The 25814-nt window shown below is 38.4% G+C and overlaps 1 protein-coding gene across 4 annotated transcripts in view; it reads left to right on the top strand.

Annotated features, from left to right (window-relative positions):
• MAP3K20 (mitogen-activated protein kinase kinase kinase 20) overlaps window positions 1–25814 on the top strand; it is a 139272-nt gene that overhangs the window by 36564 nt on the left and 76894 nt on the right. For all 4 annotated transcript variants that reach the window (XM_072980167.2, XM_020810968.3, XM_020810969.3 and 1 more), the window contains exons 3-8: window positions 10622–10709; window positions 14235–14336; window positions 16689–16754; window positions 18540–18568; window positions 18680–18817; window positions 23648–23734. In XM_072980167.2, coding sequence (XP_072836268.1) covers window positions 10622–10709; window positions 14235–14336; window positions 16689–16754; window positions 18540–18568; window positions 18680–18817; window positions 23648–23734 — 510 coding nt within the window. The remainder of the gene's footprint in view (window positions 1–10621; window positions 10710–14234; window positions 14337–16688; window positions 16755–18539; window positions 18569–18679; window positions 18818–23647; window positions 23735–25814) is intronic.

Below are 25814 nucleotides of genomic sequence, written 5' to 3'. Positions count from 1 at the left end.
CCTTTATTTTTTTTAATGTGATAATAGATAAAATTGGAAGGGAATCTTTTTTAGTGAAGGTTCTGTCTCTCCCCATCCCTTCTTTTTTGCTTGACTAGATTATACTGGATTCCAGGGTGGATAAAAATCAATGATTTTTAAAAATCAAATTGATTTACATCACTTAAATTGTCAAAAAAACCTGATTAAAAAAATTAAATTGTGATCAATATGATTTAAATCAAATCGATCCTGCTGAATTCTGCAGAACCAAACTAACCATTTCCTGTGAGGTTTTTTTAAAAAAAGAACAAAAAAGATGAAGTTATTTTTTACGTACTTGCCCAATCATTACAAAATGTACTTTCTGAAGAAATTAAACTAACTGCTCTAACATTTGAGTTTGGTAAAATATATGAACCTAAATGAAGCTTTTCAATAGACTATTGCCAATTTAATTTTTTGTTGTTGTTCATCCGTATAAAGCTTTTATACAGATCTTCAGTGGTGTGTGTATTATATTAGTTATGACGATAAGAAAATTAGATTAAAAAGAAAAATCAAATCTGTTGGGTGGGAATGTAATGAGATAGGGCATAACATTCTTTGATAGTTGAATTCCTTCAGTAGTAGATAAATCAAGCTGCCCTGTGGTCTCTATGGTTAATATTATTGGGAAAACTGGATTCCATTAAGAGCAAACAGCAATTTGCCTAATAAACATGGGAAAATGCTTAGAGGTACATGGTGGCTGCATATCATGAAGAAATAAGGAAAGAGGCAACTGTTTCTGTCATTCCTTGAATGGGATAGAAATTGGCAGTGTAATGCTGATGTCAAATTATTTTTATTAGAAACCTTTAGAAGGTGCTTATAGATATGAAGTTGTCTTTTCCCCCCATACATTTTATCTCTTATTGGAATGAAAATTTTATTTGAATGCACTAAAAAAGGTCCTTCAATCTTATGGTGTGGAATTATACCAGGCTGTACCTGTGTTTCATTATTGTCATTATGAAGGGGAAAAAACTATTAAATAAAAGGAATGTCTATGAAGTTAAGTAAAAGGGTACATATCCCTTTATCAATACACTTTTTGCAAAGAAAGCTTTTTCAATAAAGCTTGAGGCAAATTCACATAATCATGAATATCATAAAACATTCTTATTACATCTCATTTGGTAATCCTACTTCCTAATATAACTGGTCTCTACATTCAGGGATTAAAAGTTTTTAAAGATAGCAATGTTTGACAAAGAAAGCAAAGTGTTTTGTTGTGTTTCGTTCTTCCTGTTTATGTGTCCACGAAAGCTTACATTAAAATATCATAGTTAGTCTTTCAGGTGCCACGCTTTTGTCTTGTTTTGTTTCTTTGGATTTTGCCTTTTCTGTTGATCAGTTATGCAAGCATTAAATTTCAGTGCAAAGGCACAAATATCAACCTTTATGGCTAATCTATAATGATTCAGTGAGTGTTAAACAGATACTATTGAAGTATTAAAGAGGCATGTTGAAACAGGATTGAGATACACCTGATGTTTCCTTAAGCTTCCTTTCTCAGTCACAGTAGCTATTCACAAAACTTTAAGTCAAGTATGGAGATGCACGTTGGTGGCAGTGCTGCATCCAAACAGTCTTGATTTATGTCTCCAGACATTCACTGTGGAATGTGCAGTGGAATGCTTTACAAAAAGAGGTGTGCATGGATTTTGGTTTTGAGTTGAATTAAGGTCGGAACTTGACTGGAAAAAAAAAAAAGGATGGCCCTGAAATTGTTCTAACTCTGGCTTAGGATGAGGTAGAGAGAACACACCTGTCTCGGCTATGTCTCCTCTTCGAGGAGATCCTGGCTGGCTTTGACTCCACGAACTTCCAAGTAAAGTTTCATACGTACTGTTAAATAGTCTGCATGGCATTGTTTTAGGAGTAAGTGATCAATCATGTTGCCAACTTTCAGACCAGTATATTCCAAAATATTGAGATCTTCTAGCTTCAGGCCATCCCTCCCAAAACAGCAGGCCATTGCAAGATGAGGAGGAGCAGCCCTGTAACTGTCAGGTGTCTCCTTATAGTTGTCGGTGAAATGGTTTGCTTCCAGCGTGTATTGACCTCTGCAGATGATCTATTTTGATGCTCTAGTTATCTGAACAAAATTCTCATAAGTAGGCACACGATTACAAAGAAAGTGAAGAAGAGGTCCTTTATGGACAAGCTTGCATTATAGAGCAATAATTAAAGTGTAATCCTCAGTCTGCAAAGGTTTGATCCCACCTGTTCTGATTTTTGAGCAAGCTAGTTAGCTCTTTCTATACAATAACATTTCATCTTGACTTCCTGAGAATGACTCTTTCGGCTTTGTGCTAGAATTAGTGCATCCTTGGAGGCAGTGAGGAGCAGTTGAAGCTTTTTGAAAGCTGATGGAGGAGACAATCGAGATGCTTGTCAGATGCTTGAAAGGTAGAGTAACTCATCAGCTCTTTCTCTTAGCTACAAGAGGAAGACTGCGTCATTGGAAGGGTTGTTTATTGTGAACACACAATACATACACACACATGGTTATTTTTACATATCTGAAAGAAAAGAAATAAAACATGAGATCATTATGGTGATGGATTCAGAAATAAGCTGTAAAATGTGGCAGCAGACAAAGCTAAGGAATACATGTGCTGGTTTCTGAGCCATTTCAAACACTGTCTCATTTTCATTGCATATTGAAGGCAACAGCATTAAAATTAAAGGTTGTATGGATTAATGCAACATGTGGCCACCTGCATCTTTGTGTAGCAAGTACATTAAAGGCAGATTAGCTGCTGTCCTCTGACTCAGTCTTAATTTATGACTTTGTCTTTAATTCTGGGGAAAAAAAGTGCAATGCTGGAAGGAAACATTTCCTAATCTCTTTTTTTTCTGTGTTTTGTTTGGCTTGGGAGTACAATTATTTGGTCTTAGCCTGAAAGGTCAAGTGCTAGAAAACACATCTGAATTTTTGTTCTTTCTGAACACAGATCTCTCTTGCTGCAGTGGAGCAACAGAGGTACAAAATTAGCCAATGTATTTTTACAGCTTGGTAAAAAAAATACATTTTTTGATGTACCATACAAAGTATGCTTTCTACAGGCTGACATATTAAGAATTATTCTCGATGGTGGGGGAGGCAGAGACAGATTGGGACCATAATAATGGGAAAGGATTGTCTTTTAAAAATCTCTGTCGGCCTGAAAGGTTTTCCAATGAACGGCCCTTGCTCTGCTCCTTCCTTCTGGAAGCTGTTCTCATGCCAAATTACCAAACTCCCTCTTGATACTGATTTAAGGAGGTTCTTGAAGCACTTTCTGAAATAAAGACTCTTGGAGAAATAGGATACTGTGATCGGGTTCAGTATGTATGTAAGGCATCTCTTACTTTTTGGAGGGAACCAACGAAATAGGCACATCCTTTTCATCGAAACTTTTATTAACAGAACAAGAAGGAGAATCTATAACTATTTCCGTAAGGCCAACTAGGCCAACATCCAAAGGAAACTCTGTCCATGAAGGAGACAAGCTGCAACACAAATCTTCGAGGGGGATGATCCGGACTTTTCTTGATCCGTGGGCTTCCTCACAGAGCCACTCCTCACCGCACATACAGTCCCGCAACATGGATGGTGAGCCCAGTCCCCTTCCTGTGGCTTGTGGTTCAGTGTTAAGGCTTCTGGTCGGACAGCCATCTTCCAGGGACCTCGACCCACGTGATAAACTAAAACTGTCAATTCTTCCGGATCTAAACCTTCCAGAGGTATTTTTACCTCTTTCCCACTTCTCCCCTTTTCAGATATCTCCCATTGTTTATCTCTCATACTCCCTCTTTCAGGTATTTTAAACACTTGTGGTCCTACATCCCCCTTGTCTTCTTCCTTCCAAACTACTACCTTTCTCGTCTCCCCTGTCTTTTCCCTCTCCTCTGTTGTAAGGAACACATCCTCTCTCTTTTCTCTCTCTCCTGACTCTGCCTTCTCTCCTTTCACCTCTAAACGTTCCACTCCCTGTGTCACCCTTATCACATTGTCACTGTTGTCTTGAGCCTTAGACGTGTGAGGAGACGGTCCACTCTTCTCCTTCTTTGCCCTCTTGGTCTCCACTTCTTCACAGATACACAAACAAAATTTGCCCTCAGGATTCATGTCATATTCTGTACTCAAAGCCCCCCGGAAAGTCTGAGTTTGTTTTTATACGAGATTTTCTTTGGTGATGATAATTTCTCCTCCCCCTTTGGTGATGATAATTCCCCCCTGTTCCTTTGGACATCTGCTGACAGTCCAATTCTGAATGGAGGAAGCATGGTCTTAATGCCAAGCACTTCTTGTGTGCACTCCTGAAATCCACAGGCACCTGCTGCCCCCCCCCAGCATACCCCAGTGTGGATATGCTCAGTTTATTTATTTCTTTTGGAACTTCATTTCTTTTGGAATTTACTTGTGTGTTTGTAGCTCACCTGTCATTTGGAGTAATCAGCTAGCTTTTATTTGGGTATTTTTTTATTTTTATAAACGATTCTGAGAAGAAAGGAACATGTTATTGCAGATTGAATGCAAGAGTTTTAGAAATGAAGGCAGTGTAGAAGCAACACAGTATTGGAAGAAATGAAGAATTTTAATCAGATGCACTATGTGTGAGAGATGGTTGTGGTTGGAGATTTAAAAATCAAAACAAAACCGATCTTGAGTGAAACAGAAGGGAGACTGCTATTTTATATCTCTTCTCTCCTTTCTGCTTTGCCTAGAGTGGAAAAAATGGCTGTAGAAATAATTATTTTCGTTAAATGGAAATTAGAAAGAAATGTATTCCCCAGGCTTTGAGATAATTGACAACCAATCACCATGTGGGAAGAGGTGAAGATTAGGGGGAGCCCAAAAACAACAGTGGACTGAATAGGTGAGATTTTGCTCTGCCAAAATAACTGTGTGGTCTACGTTGCAAGCATTACTGTTTTGGCACAATGTCACAAATTGTGATGTTCTGGCATCTTGTGCCAACACAACCATGTGAATCAAGACTTCAATGGTAATAGCAGCTGCCATTGCAGAATATCACTCACTCACTCTCTCTCTCTCTCTCTCTCTCTCTCTCTCTCACACACACACACACACACACACACACACACACACACACACACACAGAGAGAGAGAGAGAGAGAGAGAGAGAGAGAGAGAGAGAGAGAGCGCAACATGCATTTTTGAGCCAATGGAACGGGATTTTTATCAGTAAAATTAGCTATGTAAGTCCAGCCAACATATCCCCTATATCGTAGAAAGCAATTACAATGACTGATCAGTAAAATAAGGCAAACTTGATAATTAACATTTCACATAAGATACAGTTGCTGGTACACATCAAGTTTTGATTTTAGCTATTTAATTTGTTTTTACTGTTGATCGTATTGTGTTTCATAATGATTATAAACTGCTTTGACTGCTACCAAATAGTGGAAGAGGCAGGTAGAAATGTAATTAACATTAATAGCAGCAGTAGTAGAAACAAAATGTGTTTGTTCTGCCATGGGCTTGAATATCTATATCTGTAGCATTAAAGACAAAATGTTTTGATCTCTGAGCAACTGTGAACCAATAAAGGAAGACTCCCATTACCCATGTGCATTTGCAGTGAATTTAGGAAGCTGCCCTTATACTATATGTGTCTTATCATTGGTCCATTGAAGTCAGCATTGTCCTAGTCTTTCCCAGAGATGCTGGGCTGTGAATTTGGGACCTTCTGTATGTGTTTTACTACTGAACTGTGGCTCCCTCATCTTATGGATTCTGCAATGAGATTGCCTTATAGGATACATTGTGGTAGAAAGGTGTACAATTAACACTTAAGAAATCCTCTGACTAAAGAAATGGAATATTTATTGTAAAGAACAGTCCTCATTCTTATAGTTAGCCTTAGTTAAGGGCCGTTGAGAATAAGCTAACAGTCTGTGTATTTTGTGCAGTGAATGGAGACTTAAAGAAGTGTAATTTCACTTCATGTGGCATAGAAAATGTAGGCCTAAAAATTTCAAGACAAAAACTCTGAAACTAAATTAAGATTGGAGGAAAATATATATTCATGCACACTGTAAAAAGGCTGCAGCCATCTTAACAGGTTTGGCTTGCTCCAGGGCCCCCCTACTGCCCCCCTTCTGCTCCAGCGCCCCCACACCGCCCCTTTTCGTTCTATCGCCCCCCTGAAAAATGAAATCGCCCCCTGGGGGGCATTATTGCCCACGTTAAGAACCACTGAACTAGACCAATAAAAACTAACAAATATCATTTCTCAATAGTCGCAGAACTATTTGAAAAAGTGAGGACAAGGCTACGAAACAATCGTTTATGCCGAAAGCAGGCAACAACAACAGTACATGAAAAGGACAAATCAGCCATCATCAGACCTATGCAGGCACTAACAGTACTTTTAAATTCACCCCTGTTATCACATCACCATCCCCTTCCTCCACATTGATTCATCAGCAGGCAACAGTACTGTTGAGAAACAGAAGTCATCGTCATTGTCATGAAATGAAGAACAGTGCACTCCCACCCACACTCAGGGAAGAAAATTAGAATAAAAAGCACACACTCATTAAGAGCTAAAAATACAGTCAACCTCCCTGAACTCAATATGGAGATCTCTCTTCTTCCACTACTTTGATGGCTTCAGTCCAGCAGTGCAGATAGCAGTTCAGGTGAAGGATAAACATTCCCTCCCAACATAAAAAGAGCCAGACAGGAAAGGATCGGGAAGGGTGAGAAGAAAAAAAGGGTGAGAAGAAAAATAATAAAAAAAGAAATAAAATAATCAAAAATGAAGGAACAGCAGCAAGCCAGCAGATATGATGGTCGAAACCCAAAATGAGGAGCAGCAGAGAAGCCCTCACAACAACAATGAACAAGTCATCAAACAGCAAAAGAACAGGCATTTTCTCTTTTCGAGGCCTTTTAAAATAATAAATGCATGCCACTAGTCAATACCAACTTGTGATTACCCTTTTTAGGTTTATTTAGGTAGAGAACACACAGAAATGGTTCACCATTCCCTTCTTTTGGGAGCACCCTGGGTCTGTGCAGCTTGCCCAAGGCCAGAGCAGGATTGTGGAGGCACAGAGCAGGATTGAACTCCCAGTCTCCGGCTCCACAGCCCGATACCTAAACCACTGAGCTATTCAACCAGCAGTCGCTTTTAAAGACTCTTGAAGTTCCCACCTCCCCTGGAAGTTCTAAATCCTGACTGGCAGTTGACAGACTCACGATAATATTTGTTGGAATGAGACAATTTCACTTACGTGGATCAAATGGAGGTAGTTTGTAATGAGAAGATATAAAGGAAATGGAAATTCTTGGTATCTCTTTTAGTTTAAATGAATAATTTGGGATTCAGAGGCTCTTTCAGATATTAGTGAAAGAATACAAAAACAAAAGTAACAGCCTCTTTTGTAGTCTGTTTCTCCCCATCCCATTTGTGTTAACCTGACACTTCCACCCCTAATAGTTAAATATTAGCTGTATGTAGATGCAGGACTTAGCAGCCCATACAGCTCCATTGGCTGCCTATTTGCTATTTAGTCCAAATTATTATTAAAGCTTACCTTTAATTCCGTGAACAGCTCAGAACATAAATATCTGAAAGTGGACCCATTCTCAGCTTAACCTTAAAAATCCCTAAAAGAGGAAGTTTTTTTCCCTTCTCTGTGAGTTTTTTCCAAGAGCACTGATAATAATCTACAGAAGGTTCTGATCAAGGTGGCTTTGGAATTGCTTCATGGTGGCACAGAAGCATCGGCCTCTGATATCATAGTGGTGTCTCTGCCATTTGTGCCTTCCTACCCCCCACCACCAACCCATGCCCAGTGATTGCCAGATCTTTTAAGGAAAGGCTTTGAGATGGAAGGAGCCCTTACTTGTTTTGTTTTCCCTGGTTTCACCTAGAGTCTCCATTTTTCGGTTTTTTTTTTTCACCTACTGTGCTTTTAGGAAGTCATAGGATCGGGACTAATCTCCGTAGCTTGTGCACAGAGCTCTTTATAGGCATCCTAAACTATCAGATGCATAACAACACTCTAAGATGCACAAATCAGGCTATAATTTAGTTGCAGAAGACATCAGCCCTTCCATTAATACTCAGTAAATGCAGAAGAAAATCTCTTCTGGTCAACTAACCTTGGATTTGCATTATGCAATGAATGTTAGACAAGATTTTCTTTTCCTGAGACATTGTGTAGAAATGGCTGCCAGGTTAATATGTCCACAGTGTTAAAACTGGTCCTTAAAATACTGCACAAAGTTCCGGCTTCATTTCTTTGTTTATCTCTCTTGAGCCCTTTCTAAAATAATTTTGGCATTCCTTTAATAAAACATGGCAGATATGTCTCCAACACTGTATGTAATCAGGTCTCCCAGGAAACAGTGATAAATATTAGGAAGCAAGGATGTTCTGCTAATCAGAGTGCTGGAGTAATTAAACACACGTAGCCTAAGTTTTTTTTTTTTCATGACAGAGTATCTCATGCTGGAAATTTGGCTGATTGGTGACCTGGTCAAATTGTGATTCTAATCTTCCTTGTATATATTTTGGGGCTGAAACATGCCGTTACAGTATTTAGTTTGTTCCCCAATGATTCCTTTGCTGAAGTTGTTGAATGGGTGACAAGAACCTATAAGTGCAGGCAATATAAGGCTGCAAGTTTTCCTTAGTTAAGCTGCTTTTGAAAATATATGAAAAATGGCGGCATGTCTCAATGAGCTCTGTTAATTTAGTGAGCTTTTATTTTATTGTCATACAGTATATTGCTAGAAGGTGAAATGATTGCTCCAAGTACATGGATACTGTATTTGGACCACTGAAGTTTTGTACCAGTATAACCATCAGACATTTCCCCAAAAAGTCATGGGAACTGTAGTTGCAGGGAAGAATTGTGGCTCAGTTTTGCATGGATTCTCTGTGCTGAACTCCTGCTCTCTAGTCCCTCCCGAGGCCATTCGCTGTTGTGGTTCCTCAGCTTTCAGGGTGATGATGAAGAAAACCTCAGGGATTTGTGAATCTGGAACGGTGTGGCAAAATGTGCAAGAACTACTTTGTGCAGTTTTCTTCTTAGTTAGATATGTGCCCAGTCTCATAGCCAAAGAGGGAAATTGCGTTGATCATTGACATGCAGAGGAAACAATATTTAAAAATGACAAGTCACAGTGATAGTATATATATATCTGTGGTTGGACAGCCCTGGTTCCCTTGTTTGGCTGCAGTTCCCAGTTCTCTGGTGACAGAGAATGCCTTTTGTGGTCACAAATGAAACAGTTCTGTCCTAGGTTGGAAACGTTTTACCGAATATGTAGCTGCCATTACTGCAAAGGTGTTTTGAACAAGTGCGCTGCAGGGCTAAATTACTGTATACCATTTATCAGGCTCAATGGCTCCCTGTGTTAAATACTTACTATGTAGTTTATGAGTACTTGTTTTTTCACTCTCAGTGATGTGTGTATGTGTGTGTGTGTGTGTATGTGTGTGTGTGTGTGTGTGTGTGTGTATTCTATCAGTAGTCTCACTTTGCTGTCCTCCCTGAAAGAGGTTGAAAGAATAGGGCCACATCCACTGTACACGTAGGAGGAATGATTGATACAAAGGCTGCATATATCTGACCACAACTGAACATATTGTCTCTCTGCTATTCCCCTGTTCAATTTTTTTTGCAGTCCCTTTTTCCTAACAAAAGGGACTGGTTGGGCTACACATCACTCAGATCTGTGGCATGCAGCACAAGCCCCTCCTCTTTTGTGACTTCTAGCACCCACAGGTCCTCTGCTCCCTGACATCCAATTTTTGATCCTAGCACCCATATGTGCCCCCTAAGGGATATGGGGGTGCAGGTTTGGCACCTAGAAGGCACAAAGGGGATTTTCAGGTTTTCAAATCTTCCTTCTTTCCTTCCTTCTATTTTCAATTAACAAGATGCAATTGGAAAAGCAAACTTCACATTATATAAACCCTGTGTTATATATATATATATTTTTAAAAACTGCTTTTAAAATTATGCATGCAATTTAGGGAGCAAGGTTCTTGGGCTGCTGGCCCTGCTGAAGTTTCCTATCCCTGGATTAGGATGCCATAGTTCTGATAGTTCTATATTAGGGAAAGACCCTCCCAAAACTTTTGTTCAGGCTTTGGAAGAAGGTGGTTGAGCAACAGAAATGTATTCTCTATAAAACCAGTATCAAAGAGTCCTTGTGGCAGACTGACAGTTTCAAGCAGGCAGTGGATGTTCACGATTCTTTTTAATTGTTCTCAGGTGCTGGGGATTGTGTGGAAAGGCACATTGTGTGGATTTTTTAGCTGCCAATATGCTAATGCTCAAATTTTAGGGGTTGGGGCAGCTCTGAAAAGCAACAGTTTGGTCACAGAAGAGCATATCTGTTGAAAGCGCATGTTTCCATGTGGTCCCTAGAGCTGAAGATGGTTAGGCTTGAATGCAGTTTGTATAAAAATAATTTTATTTGAGAATAACTTCAATGAGACAATCTTCCTGTATTGCTGTATAGTTTGCAAAGAGATTAATCCATGAAGTTTGACTTTTACTAAAGCTGAAGACCATGTTATGTTTATGCCTAATGGTTTCCTTGGATTTCAAACAGGCAGAAATACTCAGTGTGCTCAGCCACAAAAACATCATTCAATTTTATGGAGCTGTTATTGAACCCCCCAATTATGGCATTGTTACAGGTAAGTTACAGTTCCTCCTTTTGGTTCGTACAGTATATGTTTTGCATTCAAGAAAGCCTTAGATTCTGCAATGCCAGATAAGTATTTTTTTTTTATAATAGCTAATATGCTGCTGCTTTATTCAACTTTCATGGACAGTAGGTTTTTAGTAGGTTATATTTAGATTAATGTAAGATGAAACACTTTATTATTTGTGTGTCTGTTAAACACTACCAAACTCCGGGAGGCAGTGGAAGACAGGAGGGCCTGGCGTACTCTGGTCCATGGGGTCACAAGGAGTCAGACATGACTTTACGACTAAACAACAACAAAAATTAAGGTGGTACATGGTTGGAGCAAGGATTCTGCCATATCTTGACATGGTAAGACATTCCCTGCTCCACACAGACCACAAGCTTCGAAGTGCAGCACAACTAATGCAATCAACGTGATCTTGTCTAAAAATAGTTTCCTAGCTGCAGTTGTATTTCATGCTTTACATCCTAGCCAAGCTTGATCAACAGCAGCTAGAGAACACTACAAGAACACAATTTTTAGAGTTTAGAGCTGTCACTAGGACTTCATGATTTCTGATCTCTTTCTTTGGTCTGGAGCTACTGGAGTTGAAGGTTGAACAGTGTTTCTCTGAGTGCCTGGCATTGCTTTTCCCTGAAGCAGGGGACATTGGGGAAGTTCAGGTTTTTTTTTTTACTACAACTCACAGTGCATTTCACTAATGAGGCACTATATAAAGTTACTGTAATGAAATAAAGAAAGAAACTTTTTGCAAGCTACCATGACCAGTAGCTGTGGTAGATGAGGGATGATGAACTGCTGGATAGCTCAGTGGTTGAGGTGTCTTGATTGCGGAGCCATAGGTTGGAAATTCATTTCCTCCTTGTGCCTCATCAGGAGCCAGACCTGATGATCCATAGGACCCCTTCCAGCTCTGCAGTTCAAAGATGATGATTATTATTAGGGAAAATCATGTCCAAAAAAGTCAATGTTTTCATGTCTAGTGGCAAGAAAGAGAAGGACATTGAAATCAATTTATATTTTGAGTGAGGCTCAGTGAGGCTCTTGTATAGCAGATTTTTATCATCAAAATGCTATCATGCCGATACTATATTTAATTTAATTTAATTTTTATACCACCTAATTAGCGCAAAGCACTACTCTGAGTGGCAGACAACAAATAAATCAAGTGCAAGAATAAAGAGTAAGAAATAACAAAAAAAACCCAAACAGAGCAATCAATAAAACAGCATGAAATAAACACACTAAATCAAGTGATAATTCTGTGCATGATTCCTATCCATAATTATTGCCACATTGCATTTATATGTGTGGTAAAAGAACAACAGGGTAAGATGCAAACTCCCCACTAATAACATAGGCAATCATAGAAGCAGTTGCTAGATTGCTCTTTATAGTATTTGAATAATGAAAGAATATTTATCTTAATTGATTTGAGTTGTGTACGGATCTGGTTTTGTGTCCTACAATCTGGCTCTGTTGCAAGAAATGATTATGAAGTTCTTGGCTTAAGGTATCTCATCTAAAGCATGTGATGTGTACAAAACAAGACATGTTTATGTGTTTGGAAGGACAAACCAAAGGAAATTCTAAAACTGCAAAAACAGGATGGGTAACTTGCACAGCAGCAAGAGATGAGATAAAAAAAGATTTGTAAGCTAGAAAACCCTTGTAGATTGTTATATTTTAATGTACAGTAACTCCTAGAACAATTTGTTCTATGGGTTAAACTTCATTTTTAATGCTATTTACGTTCTTAGCTTTTGTGTCCTCTCCCCTAAGTTTCCAACTAATGTACAGTCAACTACAACACTACCATTTTGTGAAGGTAATAAGAAAGGTAGTTTTAGTAGGCAAGAGGCTTCTGGACAAGACTGACTGCAGTTCCACTCACCCACCCCACTTCAAACACAGAATTTTACAGTGACATTGGTTAAAAATCTTCTGCATGGAATCACTTTTAGATAGTTCTCAAAGATCCCAATTTAGGATCATGGCAGCTAAAAAAAGAAAGGAAGACTTCCGCCAGATGACATTTTTTTGCTGAATTAAAAATGAACACGTACTGGCAAGGGCTTCAGATTGAGCATGAGCCAAACTATAAAACATCCTGGATATCCATGATTGGTCAGTATCTATATTTTTACCTTTAACCAGCAACTTCATCAGGTACAGTTCTGATTGTTGCAAAGGTGCTGGAAGAAATAGGAATTAACCCTTCTTTCTTAACTGTTTGCTCTTCTCCATTCTATTCAGTTTGAGAACAGATCTCCCATATGTTAACTAGTTTGATTCCTTTTGACTGTAGAAGTCCAGATTATTGTTGACTATAAATATAAATGTTTTGAATACTTGTATTCAATTGTTTCACACACTTTAACTTGCCCAGATTTATCTTCCATCAAAGTTGATTCTAGGTGCTTATTGAGCTATGCTTATTTTTTTTTCATATTAAGTGTGTAATGTAATGCTGCTTCACTCACATGCTGCTCCATTCCACGTGGAATGGATCAGGTGTACAAGCATGCTTATTTTTACCACACTTCCAGTGAGATATTAGCAAAAAATGTGACCAGTGATTAGTTTTTGCTGGTTTGAGGAATGAAAATACCAAAATCAAATAGCTGTCCTGTCCTGCTTGAAAAGTGTCCTGCTGCATGATACGATGATTCATGGAAAAATAAGCCCAAACATGAATTTTGTTTTGTTAATTTTATAAACAATTTACAGTATATTGCTAGAGATAGTTTACTAATTGTTTTGCTCATTAATGAGCTATATTCTATATTTGTATAAATTATTTATGAATTAATTTATTAACCACCCTCCGTCTAGTCCTTCTCATATACTTTTTGCTGTTATTTTATCATCTCTTCCTTAATATAGTTGGGTTGCTTGTAGATGTATGCATATTAGAGTAAATTAGCTGAAATCAAAGGGACTTAAGACAGTTCTTGCTAAAAGAATCTACCCTGAATGTGACAAAAATTTGGATCAACTCACTGTAATTCACATTCAGTAGTAATTTACTTTTTGTCCTTGAAATAAATACACTTCAACTCAATACTGTACAATGGAGGTGAGAACTTTTCTCAACTCCCAGAATCACCAGCCAGCATGGCAAGTGGCAAGGATACTGCTATAGCCCGAAACAACAGAAAAGCTAAAGCTGTGGTTCCCAACCTTGGGTCCCCAGATGTTCTTGGAATAAACCTCCCAGAAGCCTTCACTAGCTGGGCTGGCCAGGATTCCTGGGAGTTGTAGTCCAGGAACATTTGAGGATCTAGGATTGGGAACCATTGGGCTAAAGCTTCCCTACCTCAAAAATATATGATATTTATTTGAGATGGGTTTATTTCAAGAGTATACAAAGTGTAAATGCTCTCTACAGCATGTCTGTGATTGTGAGATGTAAATAGCTTCAGAAAGTTAAGATTGCCAGTTGTTGTTGTATATCTACCCAATCATCAGATGGTGCCATTTTAAAACATGGGTGCTGTTTCTTAATAGAATATGCTTCTGCTGGGTCACTGTATGACTACATTAATAGCAACAGAAGTGAGGATATGGATATGGATCACATAATGACCTGGGCAACTGATATAGCGAAAGGTGAGTGTGATTGTTTGCTCATGGTAGACCTACTTATAGGCCTACTTGGTTTGCTCTTAATCCCTGTTCTGAGTCGTTTACATTTTCTAATCATAGCAATATGGATACCTTCTGTGAAGTCTGCAGTGATGAATACTACTGAACCTTTATTTACTAAATGGGCTTTAATTCAAGAACATGACTTGTGAATGCTGACACCAGATACGTATTAGTGATCATGACAAAGCAGAATGTTTAATAGGAATGTCTTCTCTGTACAGAGGGCTCTCTCTCTCTCTCTCTCTCTCTCTGGTTATTTATACTGAGAAAAAACGTTTCTTAAGACTTATCAGGGCGTCATAAATTAATACGAGCAGTGGAGTGGCATTGATTCTATTTTGGTTAGCAATGACATACAGTTACTGAAAGTGTTTTCATACCTTCCTTCGTAATATTATCCTAAGGCTGATACAGCAGTGTACTATGTACTGGGAGGTGCAAGTAGACCTCCCAGCATTTTGATTTGGGCTTTAAAATGATTGTTGAAGGAAGGATATCCAATTTTGGAGCAGTAGTACTGTGGGAGGGGGCTTTTAAATTAAAGTCTTTTTAAGTTATACACTTTTTAATTTAAAAATATGAATTGTGGTGCTGGAGGAGGCTCTTGAGAGTCCCCTGGACTGCAAGGAGAACAAACCTATTCATTCTAAAGGAAATCAAGCCTGAGTGCTCACTGGAAGGACAGATCCTGAAGCTGAGGCTTAAATACTTTGGCCATCTCACGAGAAAAGAAGACTCCCTGGAAAAGACCCTGATGTTGGGAAAGTGTGAGGACAAGAGGAGAAGGGGACAATGGAGGACGAGATGGATGGACAGTGTCATCAACGCCACCAACATGAATTTGTCCCAACTCCGGGAGGCAGTGGAAGACAGGAGGGCCTGGCGTGCTCTGGTCCATGGGGTCACGAAGAATCGGACACGACTGAACGACTAAACAACAACAATATAATAAAAACTTTGCCTGAGAACACTCTTCTAGAGTACAGTATTTGTACCACTCAGGGCAACTAATAACAAGTCATCCCATTTTTACTTTGGCCCTAAAGGGCCCAACTATGTATTCCTACCTCCAAGTCCAGTTTATTTCCTGTTGACAGGCATGGGAATTCTAATGCATATATGGAATTGCTTTCTCAGTTTAAATGCTTAGGAAATCTTAACTGTGTATAGTTGTATGTGTGCTCCCAAATACACATATAGCTTAATAATTTAATTGGAAATCATTTATATTTGTGTTAGTGAAGCTGGCAAAAATTCTGGAGGCCAGTCAGTTTCCATTTCTCAGTACAGTATACACAGTCTTGTGCACTCCTACATTGCCATGGCCTAAATCGATGTGAAACCTGATGATGTGGTCTCCAAAAAAGCATGTTCTTGTAAAACTCTGGCTTGCATTGCACTAGTTCTTATCAGCAAGTAAGCCATATTTTAGCAGTGAAACGTGATGGTGTTCTTCATGCTAACTGTCTCATGGCTTAGAATGCAGTACATTTTGCTTGTGAACATTTTAGTCCCATCAAAGGACAAAAGAAATGTTTGGATGTTTGAATAATTTATATGTCTTGTATACCAAGTATCCTGAGCGTATATCCAGTTAAGACACATGTAGTCTCATTAAAGATGTGAGATTCAGGACAGGCCTATTTAACTCAAAGTGTTAACTGAATTAGCTTAATTCCAAATACTTCGAATGGAAGTACAGTACAGTAAGTTACTGACTGAAGATATAATTTCCCTCCCTCTTTGAAGACTTTTTCCATTTATGGTATATTTAGATGGTGATGGTATACAGATGAGGAAATTAATACAGATTGATTTAAAAAAGGCACTGGATATACATGGTGAGTACTGGGTAGGCATTTCTCCAGAGCACACATACTATCCCCTCACTGCAAGAGAGAAAATACTAAGCAAATGGAGCTGTATTTTTTTTTTAAAAAATATTGTTATTTGAACACATTGTGTCCCTGACTGCTGTTTGAAAACTGTTTCAGCAGTCTTGATTATATGCACAGATCACAGCACAGGAGGGGGGCCTGCTTCTCTCCAGTGTAAAAGGCAGTCTTAGTATCCACTGGGAAGTGCCCCTGAGTGCTAAGCATCTGCTCGTGTTAAAGAAAGGAAGTTCTTTACAGGCAAGGGTGCCGCATTATGGAGACGTGTTCTGGACAAGTGCTTTAAGTTCCTTTGACATCTTTGGTTCGCTCCCAGAGTTTGTTAGGTTCATCTTATTCCACTCGTTTTGGAAACAAGCTTCTGCTGGTACTGACAAGATGTGATCTTGCTGCAATAAAACCTCTTATTTCCTTTTAGGAATGCACTATTTGCATATGGAAGCCCCAATTAAAGTAATCCACAGAGACCTGAAGTCCCGAAATGGTAATGCAGCATGATTTCTTGAAAATACTGGTTCATTGTGATGGCACAAAAAAATAGAAAAGCAACTTTATTTGCAGTTAACTGTTGGTGAAGACAATTTTAGAGCACTTTTACTACTGATCCTGTTTGTCCTTGAGGAAAGTTTACTTGTATTTTTCGGGGAGGGGGGAGGTTGTGGGTGAAAAATTTGGGAATGTGTCTGCAATTTTTCATGGTTCCTGCGACTGAAATCCTGTTGCCTGGTGTCATAAGTAGCTCAGGAATGGGCTCATTGAATTCAGTGGCGATTTGGTAAGTCAACCCTATAAGTTCCATTGTTTCAAGTGGACTTATCCTAATTGCAACTTTAGCATCATAGTAAATAACAACTAGAGTAGAGCCATTCGAATCAGTGGGGTGTATGGAGGAGTTGGCTTACCGAATCCCTAAGGATTCAGTGGGCTCTAGTGTGACCTACTATACTAAGCAAGAAAATTTCAGCCTACATATAGTGGTGACAATCAGAGTAAAATACTTCCAAACTTCAACATCACAAAATAGCAACAGTGATATTTGTTGAATAAAACAAGGAATTATGCATTTTAAAGAAAGTCTGTTATTTTGTTTTCTATTTAAATTGGGGAAACCTTTACAAGTTTACCAACTCAAACATAAGATCTAAGATTTGGATTCGCAAATGTTTTTGCCCTGATATTCTAGAAGGGTAGATTTGATTTAAATCAAATCGATTTAAATCAAATTGATTTAAATCAAGATTTAAATTTTTAAAATTGGATTTTTTTTGATGATTTAAAGGAAAAATGATTTTGATAAATATCAAAAAAAATTTGATATTTATTCACCCTGATATTCTAGTAAGGGAATTCCAACTGGAACAGAACCAGGCTTTTGTGCACAGAAAAGATTTCCCAGGTGCAGTACAAAAACATATAAAGGCAGTGCTCAGGGTTGAAAGAAATTCACATTCCCAACCTCTGCATCAGATATCCACATTCCACTTCCTTTTGGAGCAGGAACATGTGTACACCATTTGGAGTGACTATAGTCCTCCCTCTTCTCCACCTGCAATGCATTTACTCCTACCAGAACTGACAACAGATGGACTAGATAATACGTGTAAATCCCTTGTTCAATTACATTGGGTGACGCCAAACCACAATATTAGAAAGGAAAGAGAAAAAACATCTCTCTGCTCTCACGTGCTCTCTCCCTCCCTCTCAATAATGGTGTCCTGTTTAATTGTTTTTCTTTAACTAAAATCTCATCAATGTTTTGGATTTTTAATTGAAGGGTAGCTTTTTCTGGCTGGATAGCTCAGTGGTTTAAGTATCTGGATGCTGAGCTAGAGGTTGGGAGCTTGATTCTTCACTGTGCCTCCTGGAGATGAGCCAGTCTGTGTGGCCTTGGGCAAGCCGCACAATCCCAGGATGCCCTCACAAGAAGGGAAGGGGAATCCAGTTCTGAGGACTGGTTGGAAAACTCTGAAAAGGGTTGCCATAAGTCAGAGTTGACTTGATGGCACATTATTATTATTAGTTTTTCCTGCCATTTCATAATCTCTGGTGAGATTTAGGTACAGTATACTTCTTCAAGGCTGTAATAGTCAATTCATTAGGGTGTAGTTTAGGATTTCTACAATATAATCTCACTCATTTTACCTATATAAATGATATACGAGTCATGTTTACTGGTACATTCAAGTTGATGATCATGATGGGATTGTTTTTAATTTGCTCGTAGTTCTGATATAATTTTCGCTTACTAGCTTTTTAATTTTGTTTTTAGTGGTTATTGCTGGTGATGGAGTATTAAAGGTAGGTACTTTCCAGTTGCATATAAGAGATGTTTGCATCATATTTCACAACTAGTTTCCCATAAAGAAAGAACAACTGTCTTACCAATTGTTTGCTTACTGCCTTGTCTAGATCTGTGATTTTGGTGCTTCAAGGTTCCATTCCCATACAACACATATGTCTCTTGTTGGCACCTTTCCTTGGATGGCTCCAGAGGTTATCCAGAGTCTTCCAGTGTCTGAAACATGTGACACATATTCATATGGTGTTGTGAGTAGCCTGCTTTTTCTCTCTCTTTTTACCTTCTAAAAATGTTTACAAATCTTTCTTAGGAGAGCCAAGTAGGTCCCACGCTCCATATTCAATGCCAAAGCAAGAAAACAGGGTGAGTGTGGTTAAGCTATAGGTAGCACTTCCTTTACACTACCTGTGTATGTTTATGTGTTTGTTTCTTTAGTGTTCCCATTCTGGTAGCCTTTTCCAGTTTTCTGCGTTCGTTCTTCCATGTTGACTCTCTGCTTTACGTACATGCTCCATGGTCACTTTCCCATCTTGTTTTTCAGCATGAGTCCTGTAATGCAGATTTATCTCATTGTTCTCTTTCACATGCCCTGTCCAAATATTCTTTCCCACCCACCCCCCATTACAAGTGCAGATGCAGGAGGAATGGGTTCTTTCCAGATTCCAGTATAAAGTGACAAGATCTGTACCCTTGGACTCCTGTGTGAATCAAGAGGCACTTTTCAGATTTTGTGCTTCTCCAAATCATGAGACACAGTTCTAGGCTCAAAAAAATGTGGAAAATGTTTGTTTTAGGGAAAGTATACTTTCAAGTAAAGTATATTTTGAGAAAATACATTCAGATCACATATTTAAATAGAAACATATTTTCCCAAAACAAATTTCAGGGATTAACATTTAAATGACACAGACTGGACTGATAAATGGACGCACAAGAAACTCCTACTTGCAACTGTACTAATGACTTTAAATTTCTAGATTACAGAAATTCCATCTTGAACAAAACTTTCCTAATGCAGACATTCCCTTCTATGTGAACAGGGAGAGGCTGGAGATGAAAAACTATGAAGCCTTCTCATTGCACTGCTTCTCATTACATTATATGCATAGCATAGGGAGATGTTGTGTTCCTTAAGATCCGCCAGCATGCCAATGGTCAGTGCTTAATGAGGGTTGTAACTCATATTTTCTAGCATGTACCAGATTGCCTAATTAATAATAGTGTGCTGTCTTTTCTGACTTGTGGCAACATTCACAGGGGCTCCTAGGTATAAAGAAGTTACACAATGGGTTGCAGTGTTAGTCTGAATGCAACCCATTTGTTTTTGGAGAAAAATCCATCTCACAAAGGACAGGTTTGAACACAGGTATGATTTTTTTTTAGTTAGATAAAGCACTGTTACTTTTAATCACACCTTAAAACTGGTTTAAGTGGCTGATCTGGTGTGTGCCAGTGACAGGGAATTAAAATCTCTTAGACTGGTTTTTTTTCTACTTGACCTTCAACACCTGAATGTTCTGAGAGGGCAAAAAATATAGAAAGCTTATAAAATAACTAGGCATGGGATGACCACTTTAGAATTCATGAAGTAGTGACCCCATTTTCCATAGGCACGAAAATTTCAGGGACTGCTATACAGTATAACAAAATGGCTATTGCTGAATAATTATATCCTTCTGCGCCCATTCTAATTGCTGATCTAGATGTTTGGTTTAGTAAAGCAAAGTGCGTTATTGGTTTGATATCTCCTAACAATTAGCTTCCATCAAAATTTCTTTTCCAATATCTTCTAATGCAAACCTTTTGACCAACAGTGTGTTTTGAAGATAAACCCTTAAGCCATGGAAAAAAAGTGTCTATTTTTTCTTTTAAAACAATCTAATCCATAAATACAAGTTTTGAACAGCCTAGTATAATCTAGAGCACTTACAAGTGGCTTTTGTGCTAGACAGACATCTGCTTTTCATCAGCTGAAGTGCAGCTGAAATTTTGATAACAAAGAGAAGAATCCTTTTCAAATGTAAACTACTAAGATGTTGGGAAATGGCATTCTGTTGTCAGATTCCGTGGCCTTTCTTTTATTTATTTTTTTCCTGGTTTTTCCCTGCCAGAATGGGTTTTATTCATGGAACTATTATATTGTTTTCTATCTTCCTTTTAAACAGCATTTTCCCACCCTAATACAATGTGATGCTGTCAACTCATGGATCCTGATTTTTCCATGCTTCTTCTGAATAAGTCTCAAGAAACTTAGGAAGGATGACATATATTGCTCATAGTCATTTGTCCGTTCCTTTGCGTCCTCTTGTCTCTTTGAGTTAGGGCAAATAATTTCATGAGATTGAGACACTTAAGAATACAAATCTCATGCTTCCTTGTTTGGAAGTAAGTCCCAGAGAAAACAGTGAAATTATTTTTGAATAAACAGTGCTCAAATTACACTGTGCTGTGATTTGCTTGCATGTGATTTCTGTTGAAATGGATGAAATAGATTATGGGTAAATGAATTTGTAATCAGAGCCTTAAATTGTTTGACACACAGCTGGATTACCTTGACAAATTCTAGGTCAAGTCTTAAGGTCCTAGTGATCCATCCACTTAATCCTAAGCCATTGCCAATGTCTTTATTACAAACAACAAATATTACTGGTCAAGATCTCATACACTCTTTTGTGACTAGCATGTCTTCCTGCTTTAGGATGTAAATAGTATTTGTTCTTCTGCCTTATACAGAAGTACTTACAGGATAATGATGATATCTCTGAGCAGCACAGGCTGTTTAAATATAAGTTCCATAGGGTTTCTTTTACTAACATGTGCCCAAAGCTGTTCAGTAATTAAACTTATTTTTGGAGGTGTAGATCCAATGAGGATGCATTATTAAGCATGTAAGGCTTATTCCCCAGCCAAACTCTGTGTAAAGCTGATGGGTGAGCTCACCGTGTAGTGTTAGAATTTTTAGCTGACACCACCTCGCTCTCCTTCGGCGGTTTTGAGGCCGTTACATAACTATGCCAAGCCTTTGGCTAGTTGGAGCTGGTAGCTTTGGATTAATGAGTGTGCAAGAATTGCCCACACTGCCAAAACAAACAAAACAAAACGAACAAAACAAAGCACTCCTGCACTTGAGAAGCATCATCTTCCAGTGCAGTGGGAGTCTTGGAAAGTCCTAGAGTTTGGGTGCTTGCTCTTATCAGAGACCCCTGACGAGTTTTATGGAAGCGGTAGTTTTTTTGTACTACATTCATCATGTTACACTTGCTCATGCCTTTTTTTTGTTTCTGGTTGGCTTCAGTCACCTTTTGTATGTGATTAAAGAGTTTAAAAAAAACATTTCGTTTTTAACTGCTTCTGACTTACTAGCTAGCATTTCACATTACAGATAAAGTGAATTAGCCCATTAAGAACAATAATAATATATCCACACTCCTAACAGACACCCGAACAAAAGCAAAATTGAGCAGTCACTTTTTGTGGTGGAGAGAAATGGAGAGAGGCAAAGATGAAAAGGCAGGCTGGTTAAGAGAAGCAGGCCAGCTTGACTTGTGCATACTGGATGGAGTTCAGATTCACGTTCAGTACGCTTCAGAGTAACTTGGCGACAACTCCAGCCCCCTTAAAATAATCCTGTTACTGGGAATTTAGGTTAACATCTTTATTCATTAAGTTACGAAGGAATTCTTGGCAGAGGAATCCTAAGAATGTAGCTTTTCCTTTCCGCCATCCCCCAAAATAAACTGATGTAGCCCTGCTAATCCGATAATTAGGTGATCAGAGTAACAAATGCATTTCCTCCCATCCATCTCTACCCCAGACCATAGTATCGATTGATGGTTGTGCTTTTGCAGGTTGCTCTTTCTCCCATTAAATATTTGTTCAGTGCAGCAACTTCTAGAATGCTACTTTTCTCATCAGTTTTGTAACTTCAACGGTGACGTTGATAGAACACCATCTTCCATCAATTAGAAGACTAGCTAAACATTAGCGTTTTCCCTTCACCCTCATGACCAATTAAAGCCTCCAAAAGCATCCAGAATTAGATAAAAGGTCATAACTAAACCTAAGTGCTAACCTGCAGGCCATGGTGGTCAGCACCATGATTTTTTGAATACTTAGCTGTAGGAGTAGCTTTATCTGATTAATAAGAACTGAAAGATTTTATTTTTAGTTGACTTGAGTGATATATCCCCCAGTTCATACTGTTGGAAATATAGAATGGCTTTCCAGTGACATCTGAAGAGAATTATAGGTAAAAATAAAAATGAAAGAACAAATACACAAGACAAAAACGTGGTGGCCTCTTGAAGAGTCACTGTTATATTTTATTGTGAGCCTTCATGGACAAGTCTACTTCCTTTGAAGAGAATAAGGCAAGATTATGAATAATGTAGCTTGGCTAAACTCCTGTGTTATATATGTAGAGAGCTAGTCCGTTGGCCTCCAAGCCTAGGCTATCACTCACTTGAGATGACCATGAATCTTTAAGTGAATCAGTTTGAACTATATTTGTAAAAAATTGTTCATGATGAAGTAGAGTTATTAAATACTTAAACAGAAAAAAAAATGTTGCTGTGCCATTGGGGTTAGTTAATACAGAGGTTATTGGATGCCCTTCACTGCTTACAAAGTTAATGTGTCATGTCAACTTACTTTTCTTGTAGAAGTGAATATGAAAGTAACAATGCAGATTTTCTCCAAAAAAAAATTAGATAGGGTTGCAGTGATGTCTCTCTTGTCTAGTTTGAAGAGCAGAAATCCACAAGTTGATATATCTCATATCCATAAGGCTGGAGCAACTGAGAAACAAAGAAAGAAGACTGTGGCTTTCTGTACTTCATAAAATCCAGCCACATATCTCTTTCAGTAATTATGAAATCAGGGCTTCTCCTAAAAGGAAAGAGAGAAACATTTAAAATTAATTTCGTGTGAGGATCTTGCACACAAACAGATGTCCAGATTCTTGCAGATGGGCTGTGGTTGCCTGGTAATTGGATACAGATAGTGCGGTATCAAGGTTTAATAATGTATTTAAAATACAAAGTACAGAAATAAAAATTCTTTTCCCCCCCCTGTTCCAGGTTCTCTGGGAGATGCTAACAAGGGAGGTCCCCTTTAAAGGCTTGGAAGGATTACAAGTAGCTTGGCTTGTCGTAGAAAAAAACGAGGTAAGACTACGTTTCTACATTCAGGTACATAGATCAGAAAACAGTATTGGGTTTTGCAAAAGACTTTTTCATCTTCTTCAAATTGAAAGTAAGTTCACGCGTATGGAAAGATTAGCAGTAGGAGCTAACACAAAGGGTCAAAGTGATGTTATTCCTCATGAATGGACCCTTTACATCTAATTGTTGCAGCTTCACGTCGTGATGCTGTAGATCAAAAATTGTACAAGTACTGTACTAGTTTCTCAGTCTCAATTGTAAAACCTAGGGGTTTGTTCTTAGTGATGAAAGAAGCCATTGCGTCCAAGGTAGGGGAACCGTTTAACTCCATCTCCTGCGTTTAGGACATCTTTATACTGGCCGGGAGTTGATATATCTGTAAGAGACCTTCAGCTACTTCAACTTAACTCTCCCAGCAGGAGTCACTATAGTACAAGAAACTGCCACTTAGATGAGGATTTCAAAAATAAAAGAAGAAGAAAAAAATAGTTTAAAAAAGAGGAAATTACAGTTTTGCCACCTACGTTCACCACTACATTGAAGATGAGCTTCTCACTGGTGCTGGTAAGGCCGAGCCATAGTTGTACGCTCCTTCATGCCGTGTCTTTCCATTTCAAAAGAACTTCAGTGGCGTAAACACCCTTTGTACTGGTGTCCCCAGCGTTGCTTTTCTTCTTCTTCCTACAAATTGAGGCTTTCAGGTAGTTGAACATGTGAGCGTGTATTTGAACACATGGCTCCTTGATATCAAAGACGGGAAGTACCTTTTTTTATATATAACAAAAACATTTAAAGTTGCGGCTATATCACACACAGGCAGAGTATGGAAATCCTTCTCTAACTAGGCAGGCTGGAAGGTTGGGTACCATTATAAAAGCGACTCAGATAATTTCTACAGTATGGCTTCTTTATTCTTTTCATAGAGCCAGTTCCCAAAACAGTGGTAGAAACTTCTAAGCGTTGTAGTTAAATTATTACTAGAAAAGAGAGGAGGAGTGAATTAATGTATAAATGGCATTCTGTCTTTTTTAAAAAAAAGTTTTATTTGAAGATTAGGTGGGCTATGCTGTGCACAAGCCTTTATGGAACATCCAACTTCGTTTGAAAAGCTTCCGTCATTCAAAATGAATGTAGTGTTGTAATTTAAATAATACAATTTGAAAATAATAATGAGTTATGAGGCATGCCCGCTCTATTTTTAAGCAGGTGGAAAAGATTTTTTTTTCATTCACCACAAGATTTGTTTGGCCCCTTTCTGGAGATAGGGATATCAGGCAAGAGACATCTCCCTTAAAACAGCGGTCTGGCAGCATAGTTGGATATAGAGTCGTGATACAGAACAAATGTGTGGTAGCGTAAGGTTTCTACCACTTAATGTTGCTCCTTTGCTTAATATGGCCATGCTCCAACCAAAATTTAGCACTGAAAAGAATAATTATTTCAGTGCTTCCCATCTGAAATAAATGGACCTTGGAAGCCCTTAACTTTGCATGGGTTGTGTATATTCTGAACTTTAAATAGAAAGAGAGAAAATGTTGTCTTGTTTATAATAAAGTAAAAACAATGTTCACAGAAACATCTGAAAAATAACTAGGAGCTTGCCAGGTTCATTCTACATGGCCAAAATACTAAGCAAGAATACTGAGGAACACGAAACTATGTTAAGTATATGTGTATATTGAGGATAAATAAGCACATTTTGGGTTAAATCCAGTTAACTGTGCTTTAGTCCCATAGGCAGCAGTGATCAAAGGCCCACTGAAATCAATGGGAGAAAAGGAGGGTTTGGAAACCTCTTGGTTTTCAAATAGTGTTGGACCTCAGTTCCCATAATCTCTGACCATTGGCTATGGTGATGATTGAGACCAATGATTCCAGCAACGTATGAAGGACTGCATTTACATCAATGGACTAATGCACTACTGGTCCTAGACCCTACCCTCATGTATGTCACATTGAGTTTACAATGCAATATGAAAACAGTTAAATTTACATTGAATAAGAAGCAGAATTCTATTCTCGAAATAGATGTAATTCACAGGAAGTGTGAGGCAAATGAAGGTGTGAGGCAAATGAAGGTTTG

This window comes from Pogona vitticeps, chromosome 1, assembly GCF_051106095.1.
Source record: "Pogona vitticeps strain Pit_001003342236 chromosome 1, PviZW2.1, whole genome shotgun sequence".
NCBI lineage: Eukaryota > Metazoa > Chordata > Lepidosauria > Squamata > Agamidae > Pogona > Pogona vitticeps.
Note: the sequence above shows the minus strand (reverse complement) of the source record. Positions and strands in the feature narration are given on the sequence as shown.